Consider the following 26,852-nt stretch of genomic DNA (forward strand, 5'->3'; position numbering starts at 1 on the left):
TTTCGGTACTCAAGGCGATTAATGGCGGAAGCGCTGCCTGAAATAAAAAAGTGATTTTTTATTTTTCATGAATTAGTTGGCATTAAAGATGGATAGTCAGCCATCAGTCGAGACGGTATTTCAAGCGCTTACAGCGCTTTATCACAACCCGGACACAGCCGGCAAAGAAAGAGCATCAATTTGGTTGGGAGAATTACAAAAATCGGTAAGCGTCGCGCACACAAGTACACACGGGAGACGGACGGGAGGAGTCCCCCCAACATACCGGCTACAGTCTACAGACCTGTCAGTATCAGAGTCACGAAGTATTGGATATTCAACCATAATTTAGTGTTTCTTAGTCCTCAAAATCAAGTACCATATATTTCCTTATAAAAAGTGCATCATTTTGACCTGATGGTCTTTGGTATTATTACAGTCAGGCCTCCGTTAAAATTTTTATATAAATGGTAAGATTGCATTTTTCAGGTATATGCCTGGCAGATTGCTGATCAGTTATTGAGACTGAATAAAGATGTGGAGTCGTGTTATTTTGCAGCGCAGACAATGCGTACCAAGGTAGAAATATAAAATAACAAGCCTTAAATGTTTATATAATATGGGTCACTGTACTGCTGTTAATGAGCTATTGACCCATTTATTTATAATGCACAAAATAATGCTATATTGCCATACAACATCAATTTGTCAAAATGATTTGATCGGCGTAAATATGGAGCTATTATATTTGAGTTTTTGAAGGAGTTAATTGTATTTCTTTTTTAAAGATCCAGTACGCATTTCATGAGTTACCAGTGGAATCTCATCAGTCTTTAAGAGACTCGATATTAGAACATGTCGCTAAAGTGACTGCTGAGACGCCAGCTGTTATTGTAACACAGGTACAAACATTATTATAATATAGAAGCTAAAGCAAGTTCTTATTTGCTAAACTATAGCAAAATATAGTACAAATTGAAGTAATGTTATGTATAAAAGACACGCAATCATCAAAGGTCTAACAATGAAAATCTGTTCGACTGACTTCACCTAGATCCTTGGAGAATCATTCTAATACGTCTGTGTTATGGATCTTCGTTGTTACATCTTCGGGTGTTTACTCTTTCGACTCAATTGACTTTGTAAGAGCTGCAACTAGTTTTAATTGGTTCTTTAATAGTTGTGTTTGGCCCTTGCTGATCTTGCCTTACAAATGGCTTCATGGAAAGGAGCTGCCTCAGACTTGATAGAAAAGTAATTTATTTCTATTTACTGCCAGTATTTAAAGCGTAACATTTGTTTAGAATATATGATATGTGACCGATTTCTTCATATACAGATTTAGTTCCAATGCTGATCATATGAATTTCCTCTTGGAAGTGTTAAAAGTCTTACCCGAAGAAGTAAGTATTAGGCCTACTGAAGAGTTAAAGTAATATTCACTGAGAGGACGATTAGATGGTAATCACACATGCTGTTTTTGTTTTTCAGATAAGTAGTAGATCTCTGCGTCTGGGTGCAAATCGTCGAACAGAAATCACTCAGGAACTTACTGATTCAGCTCCTGTTGTCCTTCAACTTCTGGTGAGTTCAATATATTTGGAGAATGAGTGAAAACAAATAAAATTGGAATGAATAATCGTTGTCATTTATAAATGATTTTCAGACTGCTTGTACAGAAAAATGTGGTCAAGATGTTCGGATTCAAGCTAAAGTGTTTCGATGTTTGGGTAGCTGGTTTAATATTAACGCGTTGCCTCAAGAAATCATCGTGAATAGTAAATTATTAACAGCGCCTTTTATGGCATTGGTAAGTAATACTCGCTATTATTCCTGCGTGGTGAGTGCAGATATAGAATTTTTCTTACTTATTCAGAAACTTCCCTTTTCACAGATGAATAAAGATTGCCCTTCAACGCTGCACGAAACCGCGTGTGATTGTGTCTGCGCAGCTTTATACGCTGCTGAGGTTCGTCATCTTTACACCGTATGAAAGCCATTACTCAAAACAATTTTAAGAATACATTATGTTAAGTATGATTTGTATATCGAATTATGTAGGATATAGAGAAGAATGGTCTACTTGCTCAAGCATTATTTCGAGGTGTCATGAGTTTGCCAGAAGCTTATCATATGTCAGTTGCAGAGGAAGATATCGATAAGTAAGATTTCGTCATTGACACCTTCGTTATGTAGCACCAGTAGCAGACTCGGATTTTACTTACTTCCTCTGTTTATTTTTAGGTCATTGAACTATTGTCGTATTTTTACTGAGATGGCCGAGTCATTTTTAGAAGTAATTGCGAGGCATCCAAATCAAGTGAGTTGTAAAGATCATTAGATTTAGATATCAGTCTACGATGTAATTGCCAAATTATCGAACTGTATCAAATGCTGCCATTTCTTCCTTCTCAGGGTCTCGGTGATTTAAGATTGGTTGAATTAGTGTTAACTTGTGTCGGTCACCACCAGTATGAGGTATGAAAATCGATTCATAGTTTCTCCAGTATTTTACTCGTGCTTCACATGTATTTTCAAAGTTTTTGTTGTGCTCTGTTTTGCAGGTTGCTGAAATAACCTTCAATTTTTGGTATCGACTCTCAGAAATTCTCTACAAGGAAAACAATGACGAATTAAACGCTGTATTCAAACCCTACATACAGCGACTAATAATTGCGTTATGTACACATTGTCAAATGGATCCAGATCACGTGAGTTGAACCGATATTTCGTATACCGCAGTATGTGGAATATTTCACCGATGAATGGAATATTTTTAGGATGGAATACAGAAAGGAATTGATGGCGATTTCCGCGAGTTTAGAACAAGAGTGATGGAGTTGATAAAAGACGTTGTGTTTTTAGTCGGTTCGTCTTCGTGTTTCTCACAGGTTTGTTCATTCGCTTGTATTGTGAGATTTACGATCTTAGCGCTTTCATAAAACTCTGCGTGTACCGATGATGACTGATTGATTATTCACAGATGTTCGAAGCATTAAAGAATCAAACTGCGGCTTCATCTTGGGAACAATCCGAAGCTGCTTTGTTTATCATGTGTGCTGTTGCTAAAAATATATTACCGTAAGTTTTGGTAATCTATTCTATCTAAACGCTGTCAATGTGAGTTGCTGATTTAGATTTGTATTTGATGATTACAGTGAAGAAGAGGGTGTAGTGCCACAAGTTTTAGAAGCCGTCCTGAATCTACCTCCATCAGCACATGTTGCTGTGAAACACATAAGCGTTAAACTTATTGGAGAATTAAGTGAATGGATTGACCGTCATCCTTCTTATCTTGGTTTGTTTTATTCATCTATAACTACACTGATGAAAAATACTTAGAAAAAACATTGAAATGTTCTAGTTATCAAAGTATGAATGATGTCTAATGAATAGTATTTTTCAGGATTAGTCTTACTGTGTTGGATCGAAATCGTATATATTTCCTATTCTGTTTTAGAACTGGTACTGCAGTTTCTTTTCACAAGTTTACATGACGCGAATCTGGCTACTGCTACTGCGAATTCGCTTCAAAATATCTGCTCAACTTGTAGAGATAAAATGGGTGATCATTTTGGTAGTTTGTTGGAGATTGTCAAAGCGATCGACTCGTTTATGGTCTCTAAGGAAGCCGCTGTCGGCCTTCTGAAAGGTAAAAAAAAGAATAGATAACAAAATCAAAATTTCTAAAGAAAATTGTTTTTCTCTGAATTTACATACTAAGTCTCCTGTAATGCCGTTATGGGGACCGAGAAGAATATGGTGTTAAAAAAGAATAGCACTTTCATTGAATTGAGCGAGATTTGGCTCTCAAGAATGTTGGTATCAAGACTTGAGCACTTGCATTAAAAGAATGGTGTTTTAATTGGCTCCGACTAAATGTTTTAGGTACGGCTATGATACTTGCTAAGATGTCACATGACAAGATCACCGAAGGTTTGAGGCAGTTATGCGCTCTTCAAACCGATCAATTAAAAGAGTTGATGATGAAGGATGAACAGGTGAAGCTGTCGGGTCGCTCCCGTGCCGAGCCGACGTTTTGGTTGGACAGACTCGCCGCTATATTCAGGTGAACCATCTGCTTTTCAACTAACTTTCGTTCGTCTCGGTTTTGCCTTTCTACGGGAATATCTACAATGCATAATAACAGTATTGTTGTAACTAGGAACTCGAACGTGACGGTGATGAACGGTCAACAGCATCCGTGTAAGATTGTAGTAGAGGAAGTGTGGCCCGTGTTATCGATGACGTGCGATAAATATCAGGACGACGTACGAATTATTGAACGATGCTGTAGATGTATTCGTTTCGCAGTAAGATGCGTCGGTAAAGCATCCGCATCTCTACTTACTCCGCTAGTTACTCAGGTGATTTATTATCGAGTCAATCGGTCAACCCTCCTTTTATATGAAAACATAATCGAACATGAAATACACAACATGATTTTCTCATTGTGGGATTGTCTTCTTTTTGTAGATGGTGAATTTGTATCAAGTTCACCAACATTCTTGTTTTCTTTACCTCGGAAGTATATTAGTGGATGAGTACGGTATGGAAAAGGGATGTATACAAGGCCTCATTGATATGTTGCAGGTAGGTAGTCGTGAATCGATTACGGTAATAATTTGTTTTCTTAGCGAATTTTCTTTTTATCTCGATTATCGATGCCTTTCATTTCTAGGCATTTTGTGGTCCAACTTTTAAACTGCTGGAGGAACAGCATGGTTTGCGTAACCACCCGGATACTGTGGATGATTTATTTAGACTTTGTACGAGGTAAAGTGTGAAAACAACTACTTACTAATTACTTTTGAGTTCAAACAGGTTTGAAAAACTGATTTTCGGTTAGGTACCCGGTACATTGAATATACATTTTCAGGTTCGTGCAACGAAATCCAGTGCCATTTTTACAGTCAGATATGATGAAATCAATTCTATGCTGTGCAATAGCTGCCTGTAGTTTAGATCACCGGGATGCTAATGCCGCCGTGATGAAATTCCACATAGAATTCATAAAAGCAAGCAGAGTAAATGAGGTACATAGTCATCTTTTTTTGTAAGGAGCAATTATTTTTGGCTTTATTAGTATTTGACTGGTAACAATATATTGATTATCAAGGATCATGAAAATTTTGCCGTTCGGAGAGAAGCGACCCTTAAATTGCTGCAGGAGCACGGACAAGCTCTAATGACTTCTCTACTCAACTCTAGTGTTTTCTGCTTACCGTCCTATATGATCGTAGATATTGCCGATGTTGTATTTGAATTGATGCAAGTTGACAGATCTGTAAGTGTTTTTATCTTCGATCAGATGAACTCATTGTTTTCGATTTGTTTATTTTTATGAATTCACTTACTTACAGTCTGTATGTATTTGGCTTGAACATGCATTGAAATCGCTTCCTACTCAGAGTAGCGGTGGTTCTGTTACTGCTACTCATAAACAGTTAACTGACTTCCATAAAGCTGTCACCAGGTACGCATTACATTCCTCGTTAAAGAATCATACACTCCAGATCAAAAAATACACCGTGTACAGTCAGTGTTAATGATATAAAATCTGTTTGTATATTTTCAGTGCTGAAGATTGTAAAACAGTTTCACATGCTTTTAGAGACTTTTCAAGGTTGTATCGGTGAATAAATTAGTGATAAAAGTTTGCAGATGAGATGTCTTTCACATAAGTAATTTGTACATCCTGAGATTATGTACGCGCTCGGCAGTTTCGTAGCTTCACGCGACATACTTTAATCAGGAATAAGTTGATCGATGCTATAGCAAGCGCGGGTGTATGCTTAAAATGCTGAAGAAACGATAGAATTGCTGAACATGACGAATCAGTTTCAGGGATAAGTGAGCGTTAGTGATACAGTATTCACTCACAGCTGATTTCCAATACAAACATGCATCTTGCTTTGTGATTGGAAATGAATTTGTCGCTGATCCTGAATGTGGTAATAGGGAAGCATGGATATTGAGAGGATACCGATATGAATAAACCACGCTTGTAGTTGTGATAGTGGTTGCTCTATCTACTGGTGATGTGTGTGTGTACCTGTTCATTCTAAAAACGCATGTCTTCATTATCTGTCTATGTACGCTAGTTTTCTTTTTCCACGCAAAAGAAAAACTGCTTTGGTAAATAGATTTTGGCACGCTAATGTGTACACGAAAAGACTTATCTCACATCATTATGAAAAAAGTTCAAAGTTTCTTTTCCCATCCTTCAAAGAAATGTATTTTAATACTGTATATATATCGGCATATTGTATGCATCAAAATTTTATACAAATGCATTGCTTTAAGCCAGCTGCTCTTTTCATTGAATAACCACTTGTACAATGTATTTACGAGTTGTTCATAAAATTGTAATATTTTATTTGCCGTAAATGTGCATTATTAATCTTATGATGGACAGCAACTTTCAGTCGCAGGTCATATTTAAGTTTATGAATGATAATAATGCAATTTGGTGACATTTTCTAGAACGACCATTTTTTGAGCCATAAACCAAAATGTGTGTGTATACTAAATTATGCAATGATTATCATAATATATCGTAATTTATTTCAGAAATTAATTTGAAATTTGTTGTAGATATATAAGGACTTCCTGTGCATAATGATTTTATTCACATCTGTAATAATAAACTGTTTTTATCAAGTGAAGAAAACTAATTCAGTAGTTAGTGAATTATCTAGAAATACGCTGAATGATAGCAGCTTTCTTCACTTTATCCTCAAGAGTTTAACATTATCAACACATGCACAATCTTGTAAATTAGACTGGCTAAAGAAAAAAATCATGTTGCATATTAAATTTAATAATGTTATGGCTAGAGGAGTGTTTTGAATAAATATATAGTTTCATCCGATAATCTCGTAGATTCTGTTTTTTCTATTTGCTGGTTCACTCTGGGCCTCATCATAAGAATTACAGGAACTGTGACACATGTAACCCACATGCCGGTTCTGATTCAATGTTTTGCGTGCTGCGAAGAAGACTTCCTCAACCTGGAGGCCGCATGGCAAGGTACTCGGAGGTGTCCAAACTAAGTTAAAGCACAGGTTAATTTTAAGATAGACTGACAATAACTATTCAATGGGTTCCTAAATCATTTTTTATTTCCACACCATGTCTTAACATTCACCAAGCAAACCTAACCTCACATACCAGGTCAGTACAAGTGTACTTATACAAAGTATCAGAAAAGATTTGAGCAATAGAAATACCGGTATTCATATAATGTAACATAAATTACATAGTCTCAATAACATCCTTACAAATTACATATTGTAAATATCAACAGCTCATTAACATTATCATTAAGTGATTTGAAAATTATTACATCTCTATCACAGACATTTTACATAATAGCACATATCATGCATTACAACCAATTCAGTTCATTCGAAAATAATAAACGTAAGTTTTTTTTATTTAGATCATACATGCTTGTTCATAATGAAGCCATCTATCTATTCAGGTGGACTTGGTACGTCAAGTGATGACAGAATTCGGCTAACTTCAGCGCGTTGTGTAGCTGTCATATGCTGAGTAATGTGCACAATCGAATCCATCGCAACTTCAGGATTTTTCTGGATCAAACTGTAATACAAACGTATAATGAATATCATCATCAGTATTTTTCGACCGGATATCGATTGAAGATCTTTTGCAACGTGATTCTCGTTTCTTACCTCCTTATGTTTTGTATGACGCTGTCTCGTTCGATACATTTCAGATTCTCATCGATAATTGAGTGGCCTGATTTATCGGCTAATTGAATCTTCAGCCATTCCACGACAGCTTTATCATCCTCCCATAGATAACCCTAATAGATGTAGAATAAACTGAGTAAATCACAGCTATTCAAATTCAGATTGACAGCCAGGATGGACACTTTCTGCCAATTTACACATTCCCTGCCTTTCCCTGATCTTTCCATGTTAAAACACAAGTGAATCGGCAGGTGAATCGAGAGATTTCTTGGTTTGAAATGTAATGTTGCAATCTATTCATCTATTATGAATCAAGTATTGATTAAATATACGCGTAGTGAATAACAAGTGCAAGCTCCAAGTTTTCAAGGTTTTTTTGCAAAAATTTGTCAAATTCCCAGAGTTCTCCAGGTTTTCCAGGTCAGTGGCCACCCTGACAGAGATTAACAACGTTTTCATACCTTGACAGTGCCTTGATCTTCAACAAACCATCGACTGAGCATTGAGAGTATTTGTCCGTTTTTCAGGTCCGGATTCAACGCGTATAATTTATCCTTCAACGTGTCTTCGAGAATCAATCGATGCAGACGCCAGTAGAAGAACTTACGAGCTGTTTTCCATTCGAGCACATCCTTTATAAACGAGAAATTACGAATACATCACAAACTTGTTTTCTTTCGAGGCTACGAATATTTGTTATATTCAATAACTCACAGAAATGACACCCTTTTCACGCATGCGTCCTGCAGTATCATGAAGATCGGCAAAATGAATAGCGACTTGATGATAGATGGGCATCAATTGTTCCTGGCGTTGATGTATCTTGGCTTCGAGCTTTTCTCGTTCTGTTTTTGATATTTCCGGTGATGACAGGTTGTCCGCTAATTCAGAGTAACTAGGGTCGATTCGTCTCATCGTTTTAATCAAATCTTTCGCTCGGAATTTTATCTCAACGGTTCCTTGCGGTTCCAAGACGCCTCCCCTGAAAATAGCATAATATTCATCGCCTTTGTTCTATGCATTGATAAGATGAAACGTAGTGATCCTAGGATAGCTTACCTGCTTTCACGATCAGCGTACATCTCCATATGTTCTGGATTGATTGACGGGTCTACGACGACCCAAGCCCCTCCTCTCAACTCGGCGTTTGGTGGAATGTAAATAAGAACCGGTTGTTTATATTCGCGCAGACCATCGACGATATACGCGCCGAACTTCAGTACTTGATCGTACATATCTTTCATTCCACCGGAAAATCCTCGCCAGTTCGCGAATATCATCAGCGGAAGTTGTTCGCGGTTAAAATCTTTGATTGCTTGCGCCGTTTTATAAGCTGAATCCGGGAACCACACCTGTCCAGCTTGCTGTATCACCTATTGAAATACACACAATGATATATAAACGGATACTACATGAAAACTTTAATCAGTAGAATCCGCTTTTCTCGCATATTGCTGGACCAATAAATTCTTTCCGAGGTCCGTGAAATCCGAAGTACATGAAGTCAATTAACTTTGGGGTAAACCGAGTCTACTGTATTGATTTGTTTAACAGAATGCTTACTTTTTCATCGGAGTCAAGATTGGCCGGATCAGCAGGTATTCCAAATTCTACGGTCCTGGTCTCAACGCAGATTACGCCTAACGGTATACCACCTAGTCTAGCTCGACCACATATAACTGTCTGCGCCCAGGGCTTCATTATTTCATGAAATGAGCCACGATCAAAGAATCCGCTCTGCCATTGATCTTGATTGTCTAGATTCAAGAGAAATAACCGGTACCCGAGGTATTAGCTTAAATCGATGTGTTTTCGAAGTGATTGGTTTAATTCACACCGAGACATGTACCTGGATTTGGTCGACCAGCAAGCATCCAACGTGGATCATAAGGCGTTTTCGTTGGAATGAAATCTACCGTTCTGTCAATTGGGTCAACTGGATCCAATATCGGCAATGGGTCATTATGAATCTAAATACACACCCCGATCAATATTATGTATTATAATCATTAAATAGTTTGCCCAATAGTTTCTCGATACTCGATGAAATACCTTAGGAATGAAGGCTATCATATTCAAAATCTGATAAACACCATCGAAATCATCAGTACTGATAGCATGCGATACTCCGTTATTATGCATGATTTGTATTCCACCGAGTTGATTGTTACTTGTGTAAACTTCACGTCCGAGAACCTTAAAATTAAACGAATTCAGTCGAGCTGCACGAATGAGTGGCAAAAAAATCAATGTAATCCGGATATAAACCCGTACCTTATTCAGGGCACCAGCTCCTGTTAGAATAATGTGAGAGTTTTCAACTTGTACGACACGTTGTCCCAGACGTACCAGATACGCTCCAATACCAATAGCTCGACATGTTACCTAAAAATATACAAATATATCTCAACTTCGCGTAGATTTCAGGGAATTCTACAAAAGAAATGTTTTATATTTTGTGTAAAATCTAGAACTTAAAGAACGTCAAATTTAAAGTACCAGATTATATGTGGCTATTTCGTTGTAAGCCTGTGATGATTCTCCAGCTATCATTCCTGATCCGCGTAAATTCTCGACTCCGATTCCATCAACGTGACCGATTATATCCTGTATTTTATATCGAGCAGCTCCTTCATCATCGATCAGTTCACATCGCACTGAATTCAAAGCGCTGACTTTCTGGAAATCTTCCGGTGTTAGATACAGATATTTGAATCCCTAGAAGAATTTCGAATAGAAAATTACATCAAATTCTACCGATTCTCAACGCAGAAATGTTTCATGATTTGTCTCGTACCTTATCGGGGTCTTTCGGGTCCTGCCAAGCGACGTTAAACAAGTGTTTAACCTCTTCGGCTAAACCAATTCTTGCTCCACTGTTTGCTGCCAGGTATATCCTCGGTAATCCTTCACTTCTTGCTAATTCTGATGCTTTCTAAAATTCATAAGACACTCAAATGAGAAATTTATTTACAGTATATAAAACAATTCATGAAGCAGAAAACCTACCAAATATAACTGATCTTCCTGAGGACCGAATGAGCCAATTTGGTTTGTTATATCATTAGCGATGACGATTAAGTTTCTTCCATCTGGATATTCTGGTGTTTTCAAATTCATTCTCCAAGCAACCATCGCAATCTGGAAATTGAAAATACTTTCCGATTGGCAACTGATCGTTATTCTAACTAACAGCAGATTACAATCAATCAGGATCTACCTCGTTTTCTCCACTGAGTCGTTTGATTTCACAAAGTTGATCCTGACTATCTAGAACTAGTTCAACGTATGTTAGTAATTCACTCGGTTCATCGTCAGTTAGCCCTCGCTCTTCATGATACTCTTTCCATAATCTCGATACAGACTGAAAATTCACATTCAAATATTATCAGAGGATAGAGAAAGCAGTTTATAGATAAATGAAACATCTTTATTACCTGTCTGAACATTTCGGGGAAATCATATACATATGTAGTGCCCATATGTTGGGCTTGGAAACGTTTTTGTTGAAGATGATCTTTCGTCATATACGGAGTACTCAATAGAAGTCCATGTAGAGGACCCTGTTTAGTACCATAAGCTTGGAACATTATCTGAAATCAAAATCGATCGATTCATCGTTTGTTTAAATAAAAGACCAAGAAAAAGTTTGAATCTATCTAGTAGGGAGCTTACCTGTCCAGTTCGTGGTTCAGTCACTTCTTTATACATGCTAATATCGAGATAGTAACCACTTTCATTCGTCAAGAACAGTCGTATTGGAATACGATTTCCATTTGCCGATAATCTACAAACATCAAATGCAGTTGTAGCAATTTAATGATGAGTAACAATGCACAAAATATTAAATCCAGCAAAATCAGTTTTTTGTCTTGATTAATAATCACCTGATAGTCAGTTTCAATTCAGCCTGTAAAACTCGCAATTTCCACAACCGACTACCATATCTCATGACCATGCTACGGACAGTCTCTTCCAACTAAAATTTAAAATCATTACAATAATATTAGAACATGTATATTTCAACCAATTGCAGTGAACAATTAATGCTTATTCATATATGGAAACTTAATGACTTTTATTTCTTAAAGAATATAATCTGATGAAGCGATTTTTTTCCATTAGCAGATAGGAATTATTAGTTTTAGCGATATGCAGATTAATTGTTAATGTCTAATGCATTCTATGATTATGCAAAAAATTTCAAACGTGAAATATAACATAAATAGACAAGACACAAATAAATATCAGAATCAGGCATTCATTCCATGCAAACACATAACAAATGTTGCATACATTTTAATCTAGAAACTTGTGTAGATAAATCGGATTTGAAATATACGGTCCAAAATCTTTGATTCTATGACAAAAATGAACAAAGACCACCTCATGCATGTAATATTCTGAAGTGCAATGAGGAGATAATATTGAAAATGACAACATTCTCTTGTGGAAATACACAATATTTTAAGATTGTAAGAGTTTGTACCTTTGCTGGGTCCAATAGAGATAGTGTAGGGAAAAAATTGAGAAATATGTGGTTGCAATCGGTGCACTTTGACTGAAACATCAAAAATCAACATCATCAATGATGGCAGTCTATAAGGCTTATTATCTAGTGCTGTTAGTTGAAGTGGAGAATAATCTGACATGCTTATCATTATATCTAAAAGCAAAGAGAGAGTTCATACTCTCTAAAGAAATAATGAGAAGCTCGTCATTAAACCCTATACCGAAATCAAGTCAGTTCCATATGCATTTGGTAGTTTTTTTCAAGATAGAATATTAATGATGATACAAAATCTACTTCTGAACATAAGCAATCTTGTACATTATTGTTTGAAATGCGTTTTGGGAATTAGCCGCTTACTACTGAACACTGGTAGCTGGAACTGATTTGATTAGAAGAAATACAGACGTACATGCATATCTCTCATCCCTTTCACACCCTCATCATACGTTTACATGTATCTACTACAAAGCAATGCGCAAAATTCCCTTATATAACAAGGAACCATCCAGAATCGTACGTAATTCTCAGATAATTCAGGTAAAGTTCAAAATAAATAAAGTACTATATGATAACAAACCCGCTTAATTCGTCATTCGAAGAAAATTCTGAATGGTTGCCCAATAAGGAAATCTACAACTTGCACATGCTTTATTTGAGTACTGCCTAAGTGCAGCAAACCTTTGTCGGGTCCATGTTGACAGTAGGAAGAAAGTTGAGGAAAAAATGGTTGCAGTCGGATCGTCGAGACTGAAACAAAAACACCTTCATATAATGATAATAATTTCCTAAACATGCTACATTATACATCAACAAACTGAAGACTACCAAAACATTCGTTAACATTCCGGTTTGAAAGACAGTATTTTCGATACTAAAAAAAGATCACGACTAAAAATCATTCAACGATCCACGCCTATAAACTATTGTGCTCAAAAAGAAGAACAATTCATCGAGGCCGACGAAATGTTGACACAAGAAACTTATTGAAATAATTATGATACATGTAGTCCAGCTGTCAACATGTTCAATTAAGCAAAGCTGCACTAAAAACCTTTTTACATTGTACAATATCAAAATGGCAAACCCTAAAATGAATATTAAAAATCTATTACGTTCATTGAAAAACATTCAGACATCATCATATATTTTACCATAGCTTAAGGCTTAAACATGCTAGAACTTCAATAATCTTATTCAATTGTTTTCAGATATTTTATTGCATCTTCGAATTCAAATATTTTTCATGGGGTAAATAGAAGTTCTCTACAAACCATTGGGTGTGAAAATGCTACTTCAAATGCATCCATAGCTTCTAAAAGAGTCCTTTCTCCTTCATTCTGAAGGTATTCAAATGATGCCTCCTAGAAAAACAATATTCACCAGATATGGAGTTATGAGATATGGAGTTTGTTTGTCAAGTACAAAGACTTAAAGTAAATACTGTATAGGTTCACTGACCTTTGTGACAAGATCTGAATGTCTAATGATCGACCTCACAAAGAATCTGTAATCAGTGACTTCACAACCAGCAGCCACCTGAAAATATCCCGAATTGAACAGTTTATGGTATATTTAATCAAATATGCAAATGGAGGGGTGGATTTAGGGGTTGATTTCAGGGATCAGGATTTTGAACAATCATTAAAAGTGCTTACTTTAGCTTTGCCTAAGTATAAATGCATTCGATGATTGGCGAATGGAATGGCTTCCAATTCAAAGTTTCTCATTCTGTTGATTTCAAGCTGGAAGGCCAGAGCTGGCTCTAGATGTCGGTAAATACGATCTTCACAGAACTATAATACATAATGACCACAGAAGATATATACCTGGTAAAACGAAATATGATATTCTGTGGAGGTAGAATTAGTAAAATGCCGCAAATATTCAGTAGAATGTCAAACCCACAATAAATACAAAAGACATAAAACTGCGAAAGATTTATTTGAAACTCAGTCATTATCTAAAAACCATTATAAAGGAATCATAAGAGCAGTGAAACTTACATTATCTCTGGCTCTGAAAGTGAAGTATTTCGGGAACTCTCTCTGAAAATCATGAATTACACATGTATTTCCATTACAGCAAAAACAAAAAGAAATTTCAAAATGCAATGATGAATATGAGAGTTAAAGATAATTTACCTCAACCAGTAGCAGAAACGTTACTCTACGTATTCCCTTCTTTTGCATGGTCTCTCGCTGTAATCATCAATACAAAATATCATTACAGTTTGATTGAAAACTATATTGCGCAAATAAAAGGAAAAATACGTGTACATACCTTAGCTGCGCAGAATTCTTCAAATAATTTCACATATCCATCATCATCTCTTTCACCATTGACTTTCATTAGAGCTACATTCAGAATATGAATAGGTTCTTCGACCTTTGAATCCTGAAATGAATGATATTTGTACGGTTTTTTCTTTCGACTTATTTCATCACAGAGACACTCGTGATGTATATAACTGGTTTACCTCCGTAGAACTGTGTCCACTACCCGTACTAAAACTGATCGGTCCAAAATCAACAGTAGTACCAGGACTGGGTGGTGGGCTGCACGAAAATCGATCCATGACGATATCAAAATGCCTAAAACATATCACAAACACAATAAATTCATGGTTGCAAATAGTTGAGACTATTTCCAGTCTTGATGAATATCGTTGAGAAAAACCCACAATTTAGTTTTCAAAAGCAACATGAAGAAAACTTACTCGACAAACTTAGAAAATGAGGTGAATGCAGCCATTGCTCCTCTCCTCTGACACGGAGGAAAAGCTTTTTCCGCGATAGCACTTGATTGGTTGAATGTATCGAGGTCATCACTAAGACTGCTGACTCTTCCTAATTGACTAAAACTTGACTCGCGTCTTTGCATCAACCTAGCAAAATTCAATTGTCCAATGTCCATTTTCTCAGGTGATATATCCAGTGGTTCGCATGGTCGAGTCCTACAGAAATAAACGCATGAAAAAATATTGTAATATTGAGTCCGACTATTAGCCACTAACCAACTGTAGATTTTTTCTGACTTCCAAAAAATCACAGGAAAGATTTATCTTTATGGTTTAGAACACGTTCATCCACAGGTTATAACACAGAACACAGAACGCACTACAGTGAGGTGAATTTAACACAGGGTGACTCGGTACCGGTACCTAGGCGCCTTGAAAAAATGATCTTAGGGTCTCACCAACGAACCATACATCCATTGAATATCCAAATTTTTCACCGAAATAAATTCATAATACAAGTAATTACCTTCGGACAATGACACTTGAATCTTGGCACTGATCAAATCAACTGAGAAAATGAAACTGCCTGCTGACTGCTTTATCAAAGAAATATATATCGAAATGACTCAAATGATGAGGATTAATGAAAGACTATGGATCAACGCAATTTAAAGCACGATATTATAGCAAAATTCTTATTCATTTTTAAAATACATTTGCACTGAATAAATGATCGAGTGATCATTGATTACCTATTTTAAAGAAATTGAGAGCAAATTATTCGCAAGTTCTTATCGTTGAAATTATAACTGATTAAAATACAGCTTAAATACCAATAAGCGCAGGCATTTTTATAGAAGCAGAATATAGAGAAGCAGCAGCAGTTAATAATAATTCTTGATGGAGATGTATGCAAATCCTAATCGGCGCAAAGCAAGGAACCCACATCAAACATACGAAAACATGTTTGACTGATGATAGATCTAGTTACACATCTACTCTGTAAATTCTACTGTGTACATTCAGTTTCATTAACATTTACTGTTATTTTCTTATTACGAATAATATTAAATTGTGGGTTTTGTTAGACATTTTGGTCACATCAGTGTTATATAAACTGTGCACAGTTTAAATCAACTGAGGCATTACATGAAAACTCACAATTTCTCCAGTACATCCGGAGGAAGCATCCTGTAATTCCATAAATCGTCTAGTATTCAATATACCTCATTATAAAACGACAAGTTTTCAGTATGTTTTGTAGGTTCGATTTTAGAACCAAATGCGAGATAAAAAGCACGTTGGAAAATTCACAACCAAAATGCATAGAAGCTTGCATCAGCATTAATGCAAATAACTATAGGGCAGGGCAGGCTTAATGGCAACATACTTGACATCAATTCAGAAAACATCATAATGTTTAACTGCATATCACTCAACATGCACCACTAACAAATCTATACATAAGCAGTGCCTTTAAATATCCTGAATTGCAAGTGTTTTTAATAAAATATGTGTAATAAACAATCTATAAAGAAACAATGTATAAATACATTGAAAAATGAAGCTAATGCTTAAAATGATAATAGCACAAACACAACAGCCAAAATACATACATATGGGTAATATTAGATTGCCTTCTGAGTTTACATCTGAAACCGAGAACCCATCAACCAGACATATCAAAATATCAATCATTACCTTCTACTGTAATCCAGCGCATAAAAAAGACCTCTAAGGGTATAAGGAAGTCTCAAAGGATTGGTTGCCATGAAGATATAGTAACTCTTCTAATTTCAAGGAAGGTGTGCTTTATGTACCCAAATCAACTACCGGTATTCTTAAAGCGAAGGGACTCAAATAAGTTGAGTACTTACCGGTTTGGATGAGAGGTAGGAAGTAAGAATTGAAACTCAACCAAACAGACATCTCCCTTTATTTGAGTGTGCTGTAGACAATGAAGTTCATAAGCTATGTATCCTCGTCTTACGTATACCTGTAGATTTAATATCATATGAAACATTATATGTAATTACTGTGAATCAATGTATGGAAAATGTTTTTGGCTTACCTCTAATGCAGCCATGCTGACTAGAATATTCGAATGGAAAAAAAATGCCGGTAACACATCAAAAATAGACGTTTCTGACATGATCAATTTCTGAAAAATAAAATTACAATGCATATTGTACACAGATATGTATATGTGTCTCTGTATCAATACAAGGGTGACCAGAAACTTACCTGTAAGTTTTCTGGACAGAAGTCATGACCGTACATATCTATAGCCGATAGGAATATTGATTCAACTTGATTGTGTCGTAACTCATAGGCAGGTTGATGAGCCGCAATCAAAACCTTTACAAACATGAAATATCTGCCTAAGTATCCTTTCCAGTAAAAACAGAATGAAATCATGAATGATTTTTCGTATATTCTTACCTGTCGAGCTCTAAGAGCAACCTTCGAATGTTCTGTTTTATTGAGAGTTGTAAGATCGTTAAGCATAACGTGAAGGTCATCAGTAACTCCGGGTTCTTTACCACAGAGGTGATCCTGAGAAACATCGACAAAATCATAGGTATTTATATTAAATATGCTAGGATTCTAATGTGTCAAAAATCACTAATTCCATTTTGCACATCATAGGAAAATCGATTACTGTCTTCGCTGGTAGACAATGCATTGATCAGTTTAAACATTCAATCATTGAGATCACCGATGTTTGAAGATATTGCATTGCTAAGGAATCATGCTAAATGAATGCTTCGAATGGTGATTGGAATCAGGTGTTGGAAAGGATTGGAGGTGTTGTGGCTGGATACTCACTACTCCAGGAAATGTATCATACATATCGCGAACAAATGTTGGTGTCTGTAAGAACCAAACACTTATAAACTACCTAGTACACTAATATTCATTTCAGCCAAGCCTTAAGCTAAACATCAAAATTGTCCCAAATTAGTTTGGACTGAGCAAAAGTTAGGAAGTAAAACATGCAGAAATAAATGCGAATAGTATATACCAAAGCTAGAGGTTTATACCAAGCATTTGATATCTAGATAACTCACAATTAACATGATGATTAACTTGTTTTTCTTCAGAACTTGTGAATGCGAAAATATCTGACTGACTACAGCTGACATGTCGTCTTTATTCTTGTCCCGTAATGATGCAACACATTTATCATAATGACCTTCATAAAGGAAAGAGAATACATAGATGTTTTAATAGTTAATGATGAATAATAGGTTCCAGATTAGTAATAACTCACCATCTTGAAATTGTGTCTCAACTTTCAGGTACATTTTGAGGAAATCCTGTACGACGGATTTCATATATCCACGTATACCATTACGATATCTGAAATCAAAGACAAGCATTTCATAATATGTTCAATATCATCAAATCAACCAACTTCATATACTTGAATTAGGATACCTTTGCACAAGCTGCACGATTCCCTGAGTTGTCATAAAGAATACATCTCTTTCAGCTCGTTTGGTCAAAGTGGCTGCGTATGTATCAATAACACTAGCAATCTGTAAAATATCAGGTACTACTCATATTTACCATAGGTACGAATACAAGCACGTATACTTATAGGAGTGTATACTGACCTGCTGGCTCGGGAACTGACACAATACAGATGTAATGTTACTGTGATAAGAAGCCATCAGTTGACGGATGGATTTTTCAACTTGAGATGGAACTCGACCTGAGATCATTGAAATCAACTCCTGCAATAGAATATGAAATGTGCAGAGACACAAATACGTGAACAAGCTGCCAAATGTACTGATTGTAAAAGACATGCGTACCTGTAATTCTAACAGAGGTAAAGATGGATCTTTCAGACTTTTCATCAGTTTGTCGACAGTATTCTGACAATGCTTCGTGAAGTGCGGTTCAGGAAGGCAATAACCAGCCAGGATATTCTCTAATGCTGTACGTTGAGCCTGGAATACTTGATGAAGTTTATCTCCGAGTATGCTAGGACCCATTAATTTGGGAAGTTCACCGCTGAAGATTTTCGCCTGAAATAACAATAAATAACTTAAGAATAACAATTCAATTCAATTCAATAAACTCTTTATTATACTGATTACACCCTTTCGGGTCGAGATGTACAGAGTGATATTTACAAGTAGTATAACATGAATTCATTATATCTAACACATGTCCACAAATGAATGTGATTACCTGTTTCACTCGACTGGGATCATCTAACTGAAGTCTAGCAACGATGTTACCTGCATCTAAAACTGCTCCAGGACGCTTTACATAATGAACACTGTCAAATATACACAATATACATCACTAACTTCTAACCTTTATGAAACATTGGTTGACAGAAGATTCAAACAGACCAACTCTTACCAGCCACTTTCTTGAACTCGTAATTCCATACACATCTTCATTACTTCGATCTCAGCATAAACATCATTCACAAAAACATGTCCTCCATCTTCGACTAAATAGTTAATCAGTTTACCAGCGGATGGAGACCTAAAAATGGTTCAAAGTTACCACGGAATAGATTGCTATGTATAGAAATATGACGGTTCATCATTCATTATAATCATACCTTAGAATGGTTGGATCATTCTCCTTTTCGAAGACACATATTTTGTTGCCGATAGTTATACGATAGCTACCAACTTCTTCTTTCATGTACGTAGTGTAACTAGAACCATCTAATGATAAAAGCATACCACCATCGCTTAACTTATGAACATCTACATCGATTGATGAATCATTCATACCGAGGAAATAACTGGAAGGACTTGTCTTCGTCACCTATAACAAAAAGATCCAATGTCAATGATTTTCTAGTAGTGTCATGTGTCTATAATTATCGTATCGGAGGATTTACTGTTTACCTCAACAACATATTTCAGACCTTCGTTGATCAATTCAACTACTTTCGAATTATTCAAACTGTTTGCTGGTAGTATCTGACCTCTGAAACCGAGCACATTTCGTCAATATGGCACAAATGACAGGTTAGAAAATGTGCTGCGCGGATAAATAAAAATTCAAATACCTTTCAAGAGTGTTCTGGAAATTTTGGAAGTTATTCACTATGTACTGATCAGCAACATGAAGCGCTCCGCATATTACGGACAGCATGATATCTGGTTTCTCAGCCTGAAATAGAAAATACATTTCACAATAATATTTGCCATTTAGGGAAGCTCTAGTATATGTTAAGATGAGTTTGCGCCGAATACCAACCTGCACACGATCAGTAATGAGTTTGTCTAACCAACCAGTATCAATACGATTTTGCTGGAATTCAGGCGTTTCGAATAGTTTGATCAGATACTGAACAGTCGTACGGAAATCTCCACGTATCGATAACTCCTTCAACGCAACTACCATATTCCTATCAAAATTAACTCTCGTATTAAATGAGGGGAATTTTTGGAAAATCAATTCTAAGACATAGAAATTGTATTTACTCTCTCGCTTCTTCTCTGCATTCTCCCCACGAGAAACAATGACCGAACTGAGAATCTGCGAATTCATGAAGTCCACCGGCCGCAGCCACGCTGAAGTAACCCCAAACGTTTTTACTACTACGGAAATTCAACTCTTGAACGGTGCCTGAACTCGGTTTGAATCCCTGAAAACAAAAATTACGTGCGCGAAGAATCGTCGAAGATATTATGGTTTAAAATTCGATGAGAAACTTTACTTACTTCGTCAGGATTTTCACTAGTGATTCTCGCTGCGATGACATGTCCCTTTGGTAATGGTCTACGCGGTGGATTATCAAAGTTGATGATTGAAGCTTCCATTGGATCCTCGCCATACATCAAACGAATGTCTTTGATTCTGTATAACGGTATTCCCATAGCGATCTAGATTATATCACAATTATTAGATTCAGATGTTGATGCGCAATCATTAAGTCCATAATAAGATAAAATCCCACTATTTACAGATTAAAAGAATTTAAATACAAGAATGTATTTATTAAATCTAAAAAATTTAAAAGACACGACGTTTCGATCTCACCCTAGAGATCATCGTCAGGTGTGAGGGTGAGATCGAAACGTCGTGTCTTTTAAATTTTTTAGATTTAATAAATAAATTCTTGTTTTTAAATTCTTTTAATCTGTAAATAGTGGGATTTTATCTTATTATCCGTTCACCACGTTTGAGTGTGGTTATCGTTCCATTAAGTCCATCGTTATTTCAGATAAATACCTGTAATTGGGCGGCTGGTAAATTAACATCACTGATCATCTCGGTACAAGGATGTTCAACTTGTAAACGAGGATTCAGTTCAAGGAATGAATACGTTCCTTCTTCAGCTTCATAAAGGTACTCAACAGTTCCAGCACTTATATAACCAACCATTTTAGCTAACGTAACAGCAGCCTGAAATAATATTAATTATCGTAGTTAAATCTGTAACTAACACGCTTCAAATACAGCGCGACGCACCACTTATTAATTCAATCTTACTTTCTCCATTTGTTCAAAGATATCATCATCAGCGATTGCCGCCGGTGCTTCTTCAATAATTTTCTGATGACGTCTTTGAATAGAACAATCTCGACCAAATATCGATATAGCATTTCCATAATTATCAGCCAATAACTGTACTTCTAAATGACGGGCAGATGAAGCGTACTGCATTATGAATATTGGTGATCCGGGAACTTCATTTTGGACCTACAGTTAAATTGATAAGATATTCAATGCCATGTTCTATGACTAGGATAAACTAATGCATCTCAATTTTGATGATAATTATAACATTTATTCATGTACTGCTCTCCAATGTATGTCAGAGCAGTTAACATAAGATACGTCATATTAAATTTCGAGAAAATGTTGTTTACAATGGTAAGTTTTAACACCAGACTTTAAATCGTCAATATCTGTGCAGCTGTGCAAATTAAGAGGTGTAGATTGTTACTCAAAATTCAAACAGCTGAGGCAAAAGATCTATTACATAAAATGTTGTATTAAAAGGCTATTAGAGAGAAGAAAGACATTCTTATGCTTTAAAACCCAATAAAACTGTTTCATACTTATATGCATTTTCTGGAAAGGAAATTCAATTCAAAGAGAGCTGGCATTATGCTATCAATTTAACACATTTGCGTAATAAGAAGGGCATCGACATAATGGATGGATGGATGGATGGATGGATGGATGGATGGATGGATGGATGGATGGATGGATGGATGGATGGATGGATGTTGATGTTTTGGACATTTTGAGTTTTTCTCATTCAAGCCACAAACATATCTACCTGTCTGAACAAATTAAAACCCAATAAAACTGTTTCATACTTATATGCATTTTCTGGAAAGGAAATTCAATTCAAAGAGAGCTGGCATTATGCTATCAATTTAACACATTTGCGTAATAAGAAGGGCATCGACATAATGGATGGATGGATGGATGGATGGATGGATGGATGGATGGATGGATGGATGGATGGATGGATGGATGGATGGATGGATGTTGATGTTTTGGACATTTTGAGTTTTTCTCATTCAAGCCACAAACATATCTACCTGTCTGAACAAATTAAAACCCAATAAAACTGTTTCATACTTATATGCATTTTCTGGAAAGGAAATTCAATTCAAAGAGAGCTGGCATTATGCTATCAATTTAACACATTTGCGTAATAAGAAGGGCATCGACATAATGGATGGATGGATGGATGGATGGATGGATGGATGGATGGATGGATGGATGGATGGATGGATGGATGTTGATGTTTTGGACATTTTGAGTTTTTCTCATTCAAGCCACAAACATATCTACCTGTCTGAACAAATTTGGAAAGTCGTCACTGTTTTCAGCCTTTCGAATACCCTTTCCACCACCGCCTTCAGATGCTTTAATCATGACAGGGAAACCGATACGGAGAGCCTGTTCAACACCTTCATCAACATTCATCACACACGCTTTCCTGTATATATCTTCAGGAATCATAACTGGATCAGTTCGTGCATTGACACTCGTCGGTTGATTACCTCCCCATTCTACTGTCAATGCTGTAAAACAATCATTCCTAACTTACCTAACTAAACAAACCTATAAACTAATCTTATAGGCATAAAGAACATACTTCTGATTGGGAAAGGGGGCAACCAGCAAGGTTCCTTTATGAAGTAACTAAGTGCATTTGTTCATCCCTAATATCTTACATTAGGCCTATAATCAGCACGAGTAACAGCTTGTATAGGGCTTTAGCCAATAATACACAAACCAACAATATAACCAAAATCTTACTAGTAGTTTATCGCTCAAAACAATCAACTACCGTCACTAGGTCACATATGTAAGCCTTGATAAAGTGGCGTTAGAACGAAACATCTAGCCTCGGATTGAACTGGCGCAGGGGGCCTACATTTTGAATCTGTTCTGTGAATTGTATTCAGATGTCTATAAATCTACATTTTAACAACTCAAAATAATAAGAGAAATCACTTACAGTCACCGCTCCAAGGTAATGTAGGAACTCCAGCACTTTGGGCGACTATAGAAGAAGCAATCTTATCTCCTAAAGCCCACATAGCATTTTCCGGGGGCCCGATGAAGGCAACGCCAGACTTGTGTAACAACTCCGGTAATTTCGGATTTTCCGAAGCATGTCCCCAGCCGGCCCAAACTGCTTGAACTTGAGTTCTCCGAGCTATATCGAGGATGAGTTCAACATTAGCATAATTATTGTTGTTCGTACCACCGGGAACTGGCACATACTGATCTGCCATTTTTATATACTCTACAAACAAAATCAGCAAATCATATTCTAACATTCAGATGAATTTCTAGCCATTGACATAATAAAACTACTCAATTATATGATAATTAAGGACATCCGGAGAAATATTGTTAGGAATTATAATCGGGTTCTTGCCCAGGAGAACATGGTTTATGAAATATTTGACAGATAGTAGACAGATACGAACCTGCATTGGCTTTAAGATCTTCAGGAGTAACCATTACTACAAAGCGAATCGCACGTTCATTCTTGAACATTTCATACGACCAGCGTCGCACCGATCGAATACACTTCACTGCAGCAATACCATTGTTAGCAATCAAAACCTGCATAGAATCATTAATAACTATATACGGATATGACAGGCGAACACAGGTATCTCACTGGAAATCCTCAAAATAACCTCCCAAACCCAGGTCCGGCATTGACATTGCTCTCTGTTAACCAAAAATCTACTTTGAATGAGATAGATTCCAATACCAGAAAAATTGCAAAGCAAAGTAGGTTTTTTGGTTTCTCATCAGATATCAATGGTCTAGGCCTATACGAAATGGCCAATTGTATTTTTGGAATTCAAGATAGTCATCTCAATTGGTTTTTCAAATTATTGGACCAGGTACAGCCAAAACCATAATACTATCCCCCCCCCCACTTTGTTTGTGGATATAAATATTAGTTAACTTGTATGATAGACTTACCTTGTTTATAACTCGGTTACCGCCAAATTTGTGCACAAATTCTTCTGGTGTAGCAACAGCCAGGTCTTTGTACTTATTGGCAAAATCTTTTCTCAGTAAAGGTCCCGACATATTACGCCTAAAATATATAACATTTAATCACGTACAACATTCTAGAATAATTCAATCTTTACTGCAACAATATATTCTCCCATCAAGCCGTGATTGTTCCATTTAGAAGCACCTCTTACCTCTAATGTAAAAATCTCTTAAAGCCCCAAATGTTTGGCAAATAATGTATAGTTTTCTAAAGCTGAGATAATTAAGGTTTATAGAGGACTCGAGCATGCGATAAAGGCAAGAGATAATGATAAGCAAAGCTTTAGCCATCAATAAACAATAGGCCCAATAGATTGTTTCATGTGAAAAAGTACGTATTACCAAATTATTTCATTTTCAATTTCTCATAATCAGCAGCTATACTTAGATACTTCTAAGATAAAAATATAATAACTGTATTGCAGTATTGCACATAGCACAGTAGGACAGGTTCTTTCTATTAACATAAGAAGTAACAAACAAAATCAAGTTTCAAATTGATTTTTTCAGCGTTTGTTAGTATGCAGTTAATGGATATTATTAGTTGTAGAAATAAGGGCGCAATGGCAGAACAACCTAGAGAATTCATAACAAAACATTGAATGCCCCAAATCGAACTTACATTTCATGTAGACATATATCAAATATTTGAAATGGTATGATTTCTCTGTAAAATAATTATACAGTCTCCATTGGGATTTGAAATGGTAAATTTTCACGCGAATTGAACTCTTAACAAACCTAGATCAGAATGAGTAGATGATAACTCATTAATGAGTTCGTATTGTTTACTGCTCCAGCTGTGGACAGCCATAGCTCATTGGAGTTTGACAACACAACAGCATGGATAAGCATAATTCATCATATATTGCACATATGTTTTAGGCTACAAATCTGTCAGAATAGGCGATAAGTACTTTCAATTCTGACAACTTCATTGCACCAAAAAAAGCATTTTACAAGTACATTGAAAAAGGCAAAAATACGCAGCCTACCCAATAATAGTTCCACTGTCATTCCTAAAAACATAATTGAACTAAATCGATACAAAACGTAATAAATCTTTCTTAAAACTGAATAAGGATTTATAGAATATTTAAACCATAAATGCCATGTTAAATTCTAATCGAAGCAATATACAATAGACGAAAAAGAAAATGCTTCACAATTGAATCTGAAAATTTCGTTCAATCAAAACTTGACAAGAATGGAAGAGAATAAACTCACCTCATAATGCCACCAGAAACAGTAGGCGTAGAGGCCATACTCTCAATAGAGATACTCCTAATAACATCATTACTATTGCTGCGAGACAGAGGTGAATTTGGTCGTCTGGACGCTACAAAATCTATTCCTCCAATCGAACTGCTACTAGAAACTCGACTCGATTCATTCAAACCATTACTGCTTTCAGTTAACTCTGATATATCGTTTTCACTATTACTTTGCGCGTTGAGCATGTTTCCATCAGCTTTCTTCTGATTATCCATAGTCACCTGATCAGCTACGGCAGTATTCTCCGGTATACTGCCCGATATGCAGTCCACCTCAGAATGTGACCTCTGTGATTTCTTAGGTCTAGGCATGATTATTATGCTGAAAGATAGTGATTTAACCAATGACTGAAATGATATCAAACAAATTTACATAAAGCTAGATAGCCTTAACATATGAGATAAAATATGACCCCAGATGACCATTTACTATTATGAGATAATATATGACCCCAGATGACCATTTACTATTATTATTATTTATATGATATACCGATCACCTAAGAATATCTATTTGTATATATGGATTTTTTTAGATATCAAAATCTGAACACTGGAACAAACATTCAACCACTAAATATAATCATTTTGTAAGAAATCAAAATTTTCAATAGGCCTAAAACAAACACCATGTCAATTTCAAAGCTTTATGCATAGTTTACTGTAGTATGACCATTGGATTCCATTCTAGACTTTTGAAATCTTCATTTTGCTGAAGCCTATATAAATCAGGAAGTGTTCTTACATGCACACTCCATTGTGGCATCAAAAGATAACGCTATGGTTAACTCAGATATCATGATAACTGTCTTGAGATAAACAGGTCTGATCAGCTAGGTTGATTTAAGTTCATTCACTGATTTTAAGGCGATAAACACAATTATAAGTACTATGTACTGGTATTATGTTCCAGTACATTGTCTCAGTCACTTCAACTTAGGCCTATATCATTTTGAATCTAAGAGTATGATTATTGGAATCAGAAAGCCTAATCGATCATTATGCAATTGATTCTGATCATGGATAGAAGAATACGTTGTGTATTCTTTGTAAACAGTTTTTCACTTATTGTACAATGAATTGTTTCTAAA

The 26,852-nt window shown here is 36.0% G+C and overlaps 2 protein-coding genes across 6 annotated transcripts; one reads left to right on the plus strand and one right to left on the minus strand.

The window, feature by feature from the left end:
* The first annotated feature begins 22 nt into the window (after window positions 1-22).
* Window positions 23-6,847, plus strand: LOC141908975 (transportin-3-like). Of its 2 annotated transcripts, none has more exons than XM_074799284.1 (24): window positions 23-205; window positions 469-558; window positions 768-881; window positions 1,160-1,233; window positions 1,319-1,382; window positions 1,471-1,563; window positions 1,646-1,789; window positions 1,874-1,948; window positions 2,041-2,141; window positions 2,224-2,299; window positions 2,395-2,457; window positions 2,544-2,690; window positions 2,760-2,870; window positions 2,963-3,060; window positions 3,138-3,277; window positions 3,440-3,631; window positions 3,868-4,048; window positions 4,130-4,346; window positions 4,456-4,572; window positions 4,661-4,755; window positions 4,859-5,015; window positions 5,099-5,266; window positions 5,343-5,455; window positions 5,558-6,847. In XM_074799284.1, exons 1-24 carry the CDS (start codon window positions 89-91, stop codon window positions 5,616-5,618), a joined length of 2,808 nt encoding a protein of 935 aa, XP_074655385.1. In that variant the 5' UTR covers window positions 23-88; the 3' UTR covers window positions 5,619-6,847. The 2 variants fall into 2 exon arrangements, with proteins under 2 accessions (XP_074655385.1, XP_074655394.1); XM_074799293.1 differs by having other exon boundaries at window positions 4,145-4,346.
* A 240-nt stretch (window positions 6,848-7,087) lies between these two features.
* LOC141900160 (acetyl-CoA carboxylase-like) lies at window positions 7,088-26,466 on the minus strand. 4 transcript variants are annotated; one of them, XM_074786931.1, is made up of 52 exons: window positions 26,424-26,466; window positions 25,715-26,083; window positions 25,483-25,506; window positions 24,410-24,527; window positions 23,899-24,037; window positions 23,421-23,711; window positions 22,748-22,980; window positions 21,428-21,637; window positions 21,167-21,340; window positions 20,656-20,817; window positions 20,416-20,579; window positions 20,189-20,339; window positions 19,998-20,101; window positions 19,834-19,915; window positions 19,539-19,750; window positions 19,331-19,459; window positions 19,154-19,244; window positions 18,772-18,987; window positions 18,571-18,690; window positions 18,392-18,492; window positions 18,225-18,313; window positions 18,022-18,146; window positions 17,780-17,824; window positions 17,393-17,506; window positions 17,195-17,308; window positions 17,022-17,111; window positions 16,828-16,946; window positions 14,930-15,166; window positions 14,690-14,804; window positions 14,494-14,607; window positions 14,355-14,411; window positions 14,217-14,258; window positions 13,869-14,006; window positions 13,672-13,749; window positions 13,485-13,574; window positions 12,190-12,261; window positions 11,588-11,679; window positions 11,376-11,487; window positions 11,138-11,293; window positions 10,921-11,064; window positions 10,710-10,841; window positions 10,498-10,635; window positions 10,200-10,418; window positions 9,975-10,085; window positions 9,753-9,896; window positions 9,550-9,670; window positions 9,264-9,457; window positions 8,760-9,073; window positions 8,415-8,682; window positions 8,162-8,332; window positions 7,680-7,813; window positions 7,088-7,587 (listed from the first exon to the last, which is right to left on the minus strand). In XM_074786931.1, exons 1-52 carry the CDS (start codon window positions 26,435-26,437, stop codon window positions 7,458-7,460), a joined length of 7,323 nt encoding a protein of 2,440 aa, XP_074643032.1. In that variant the 5' UTR covers window positions 26,438-26,466; the 3' UTR covers window positions 7,088-7,457. The 4 variants fall into 4 exon arrangements, with proteins under 4 accessions (XP_074643032.1, XP_074643040.1, XP_074643056.1 ...); XM_074786939.1 differs by lacking the exon at window positions 12,190-12,261 and adding an exon at window positions 12,892-12,960; XM_074786955.1 differs by lacking the exon at window positions 17,780-17,824 and having other exon boundaries at window positions 14,930-15,097.
* Between the last annotated feature and the right edge of the window lie 386 nt (window positions 26,467-26,852).

Source organism: Tubulanus polymorphus, chromosome 1 (genome assembly GCF_964204645.1).
Source record: "Tubulanus polymorphus chromosome 1, tnTubPoly1.2, whole genome shotgun sequence".
Classification (NCBI taxonomy): Eukaryota; Metazoa; Nemertea; class Palaeonemertea; order Tubulaniformes; family Tubulanidae; genus Tubulanus; species Tubulanus polymorphus.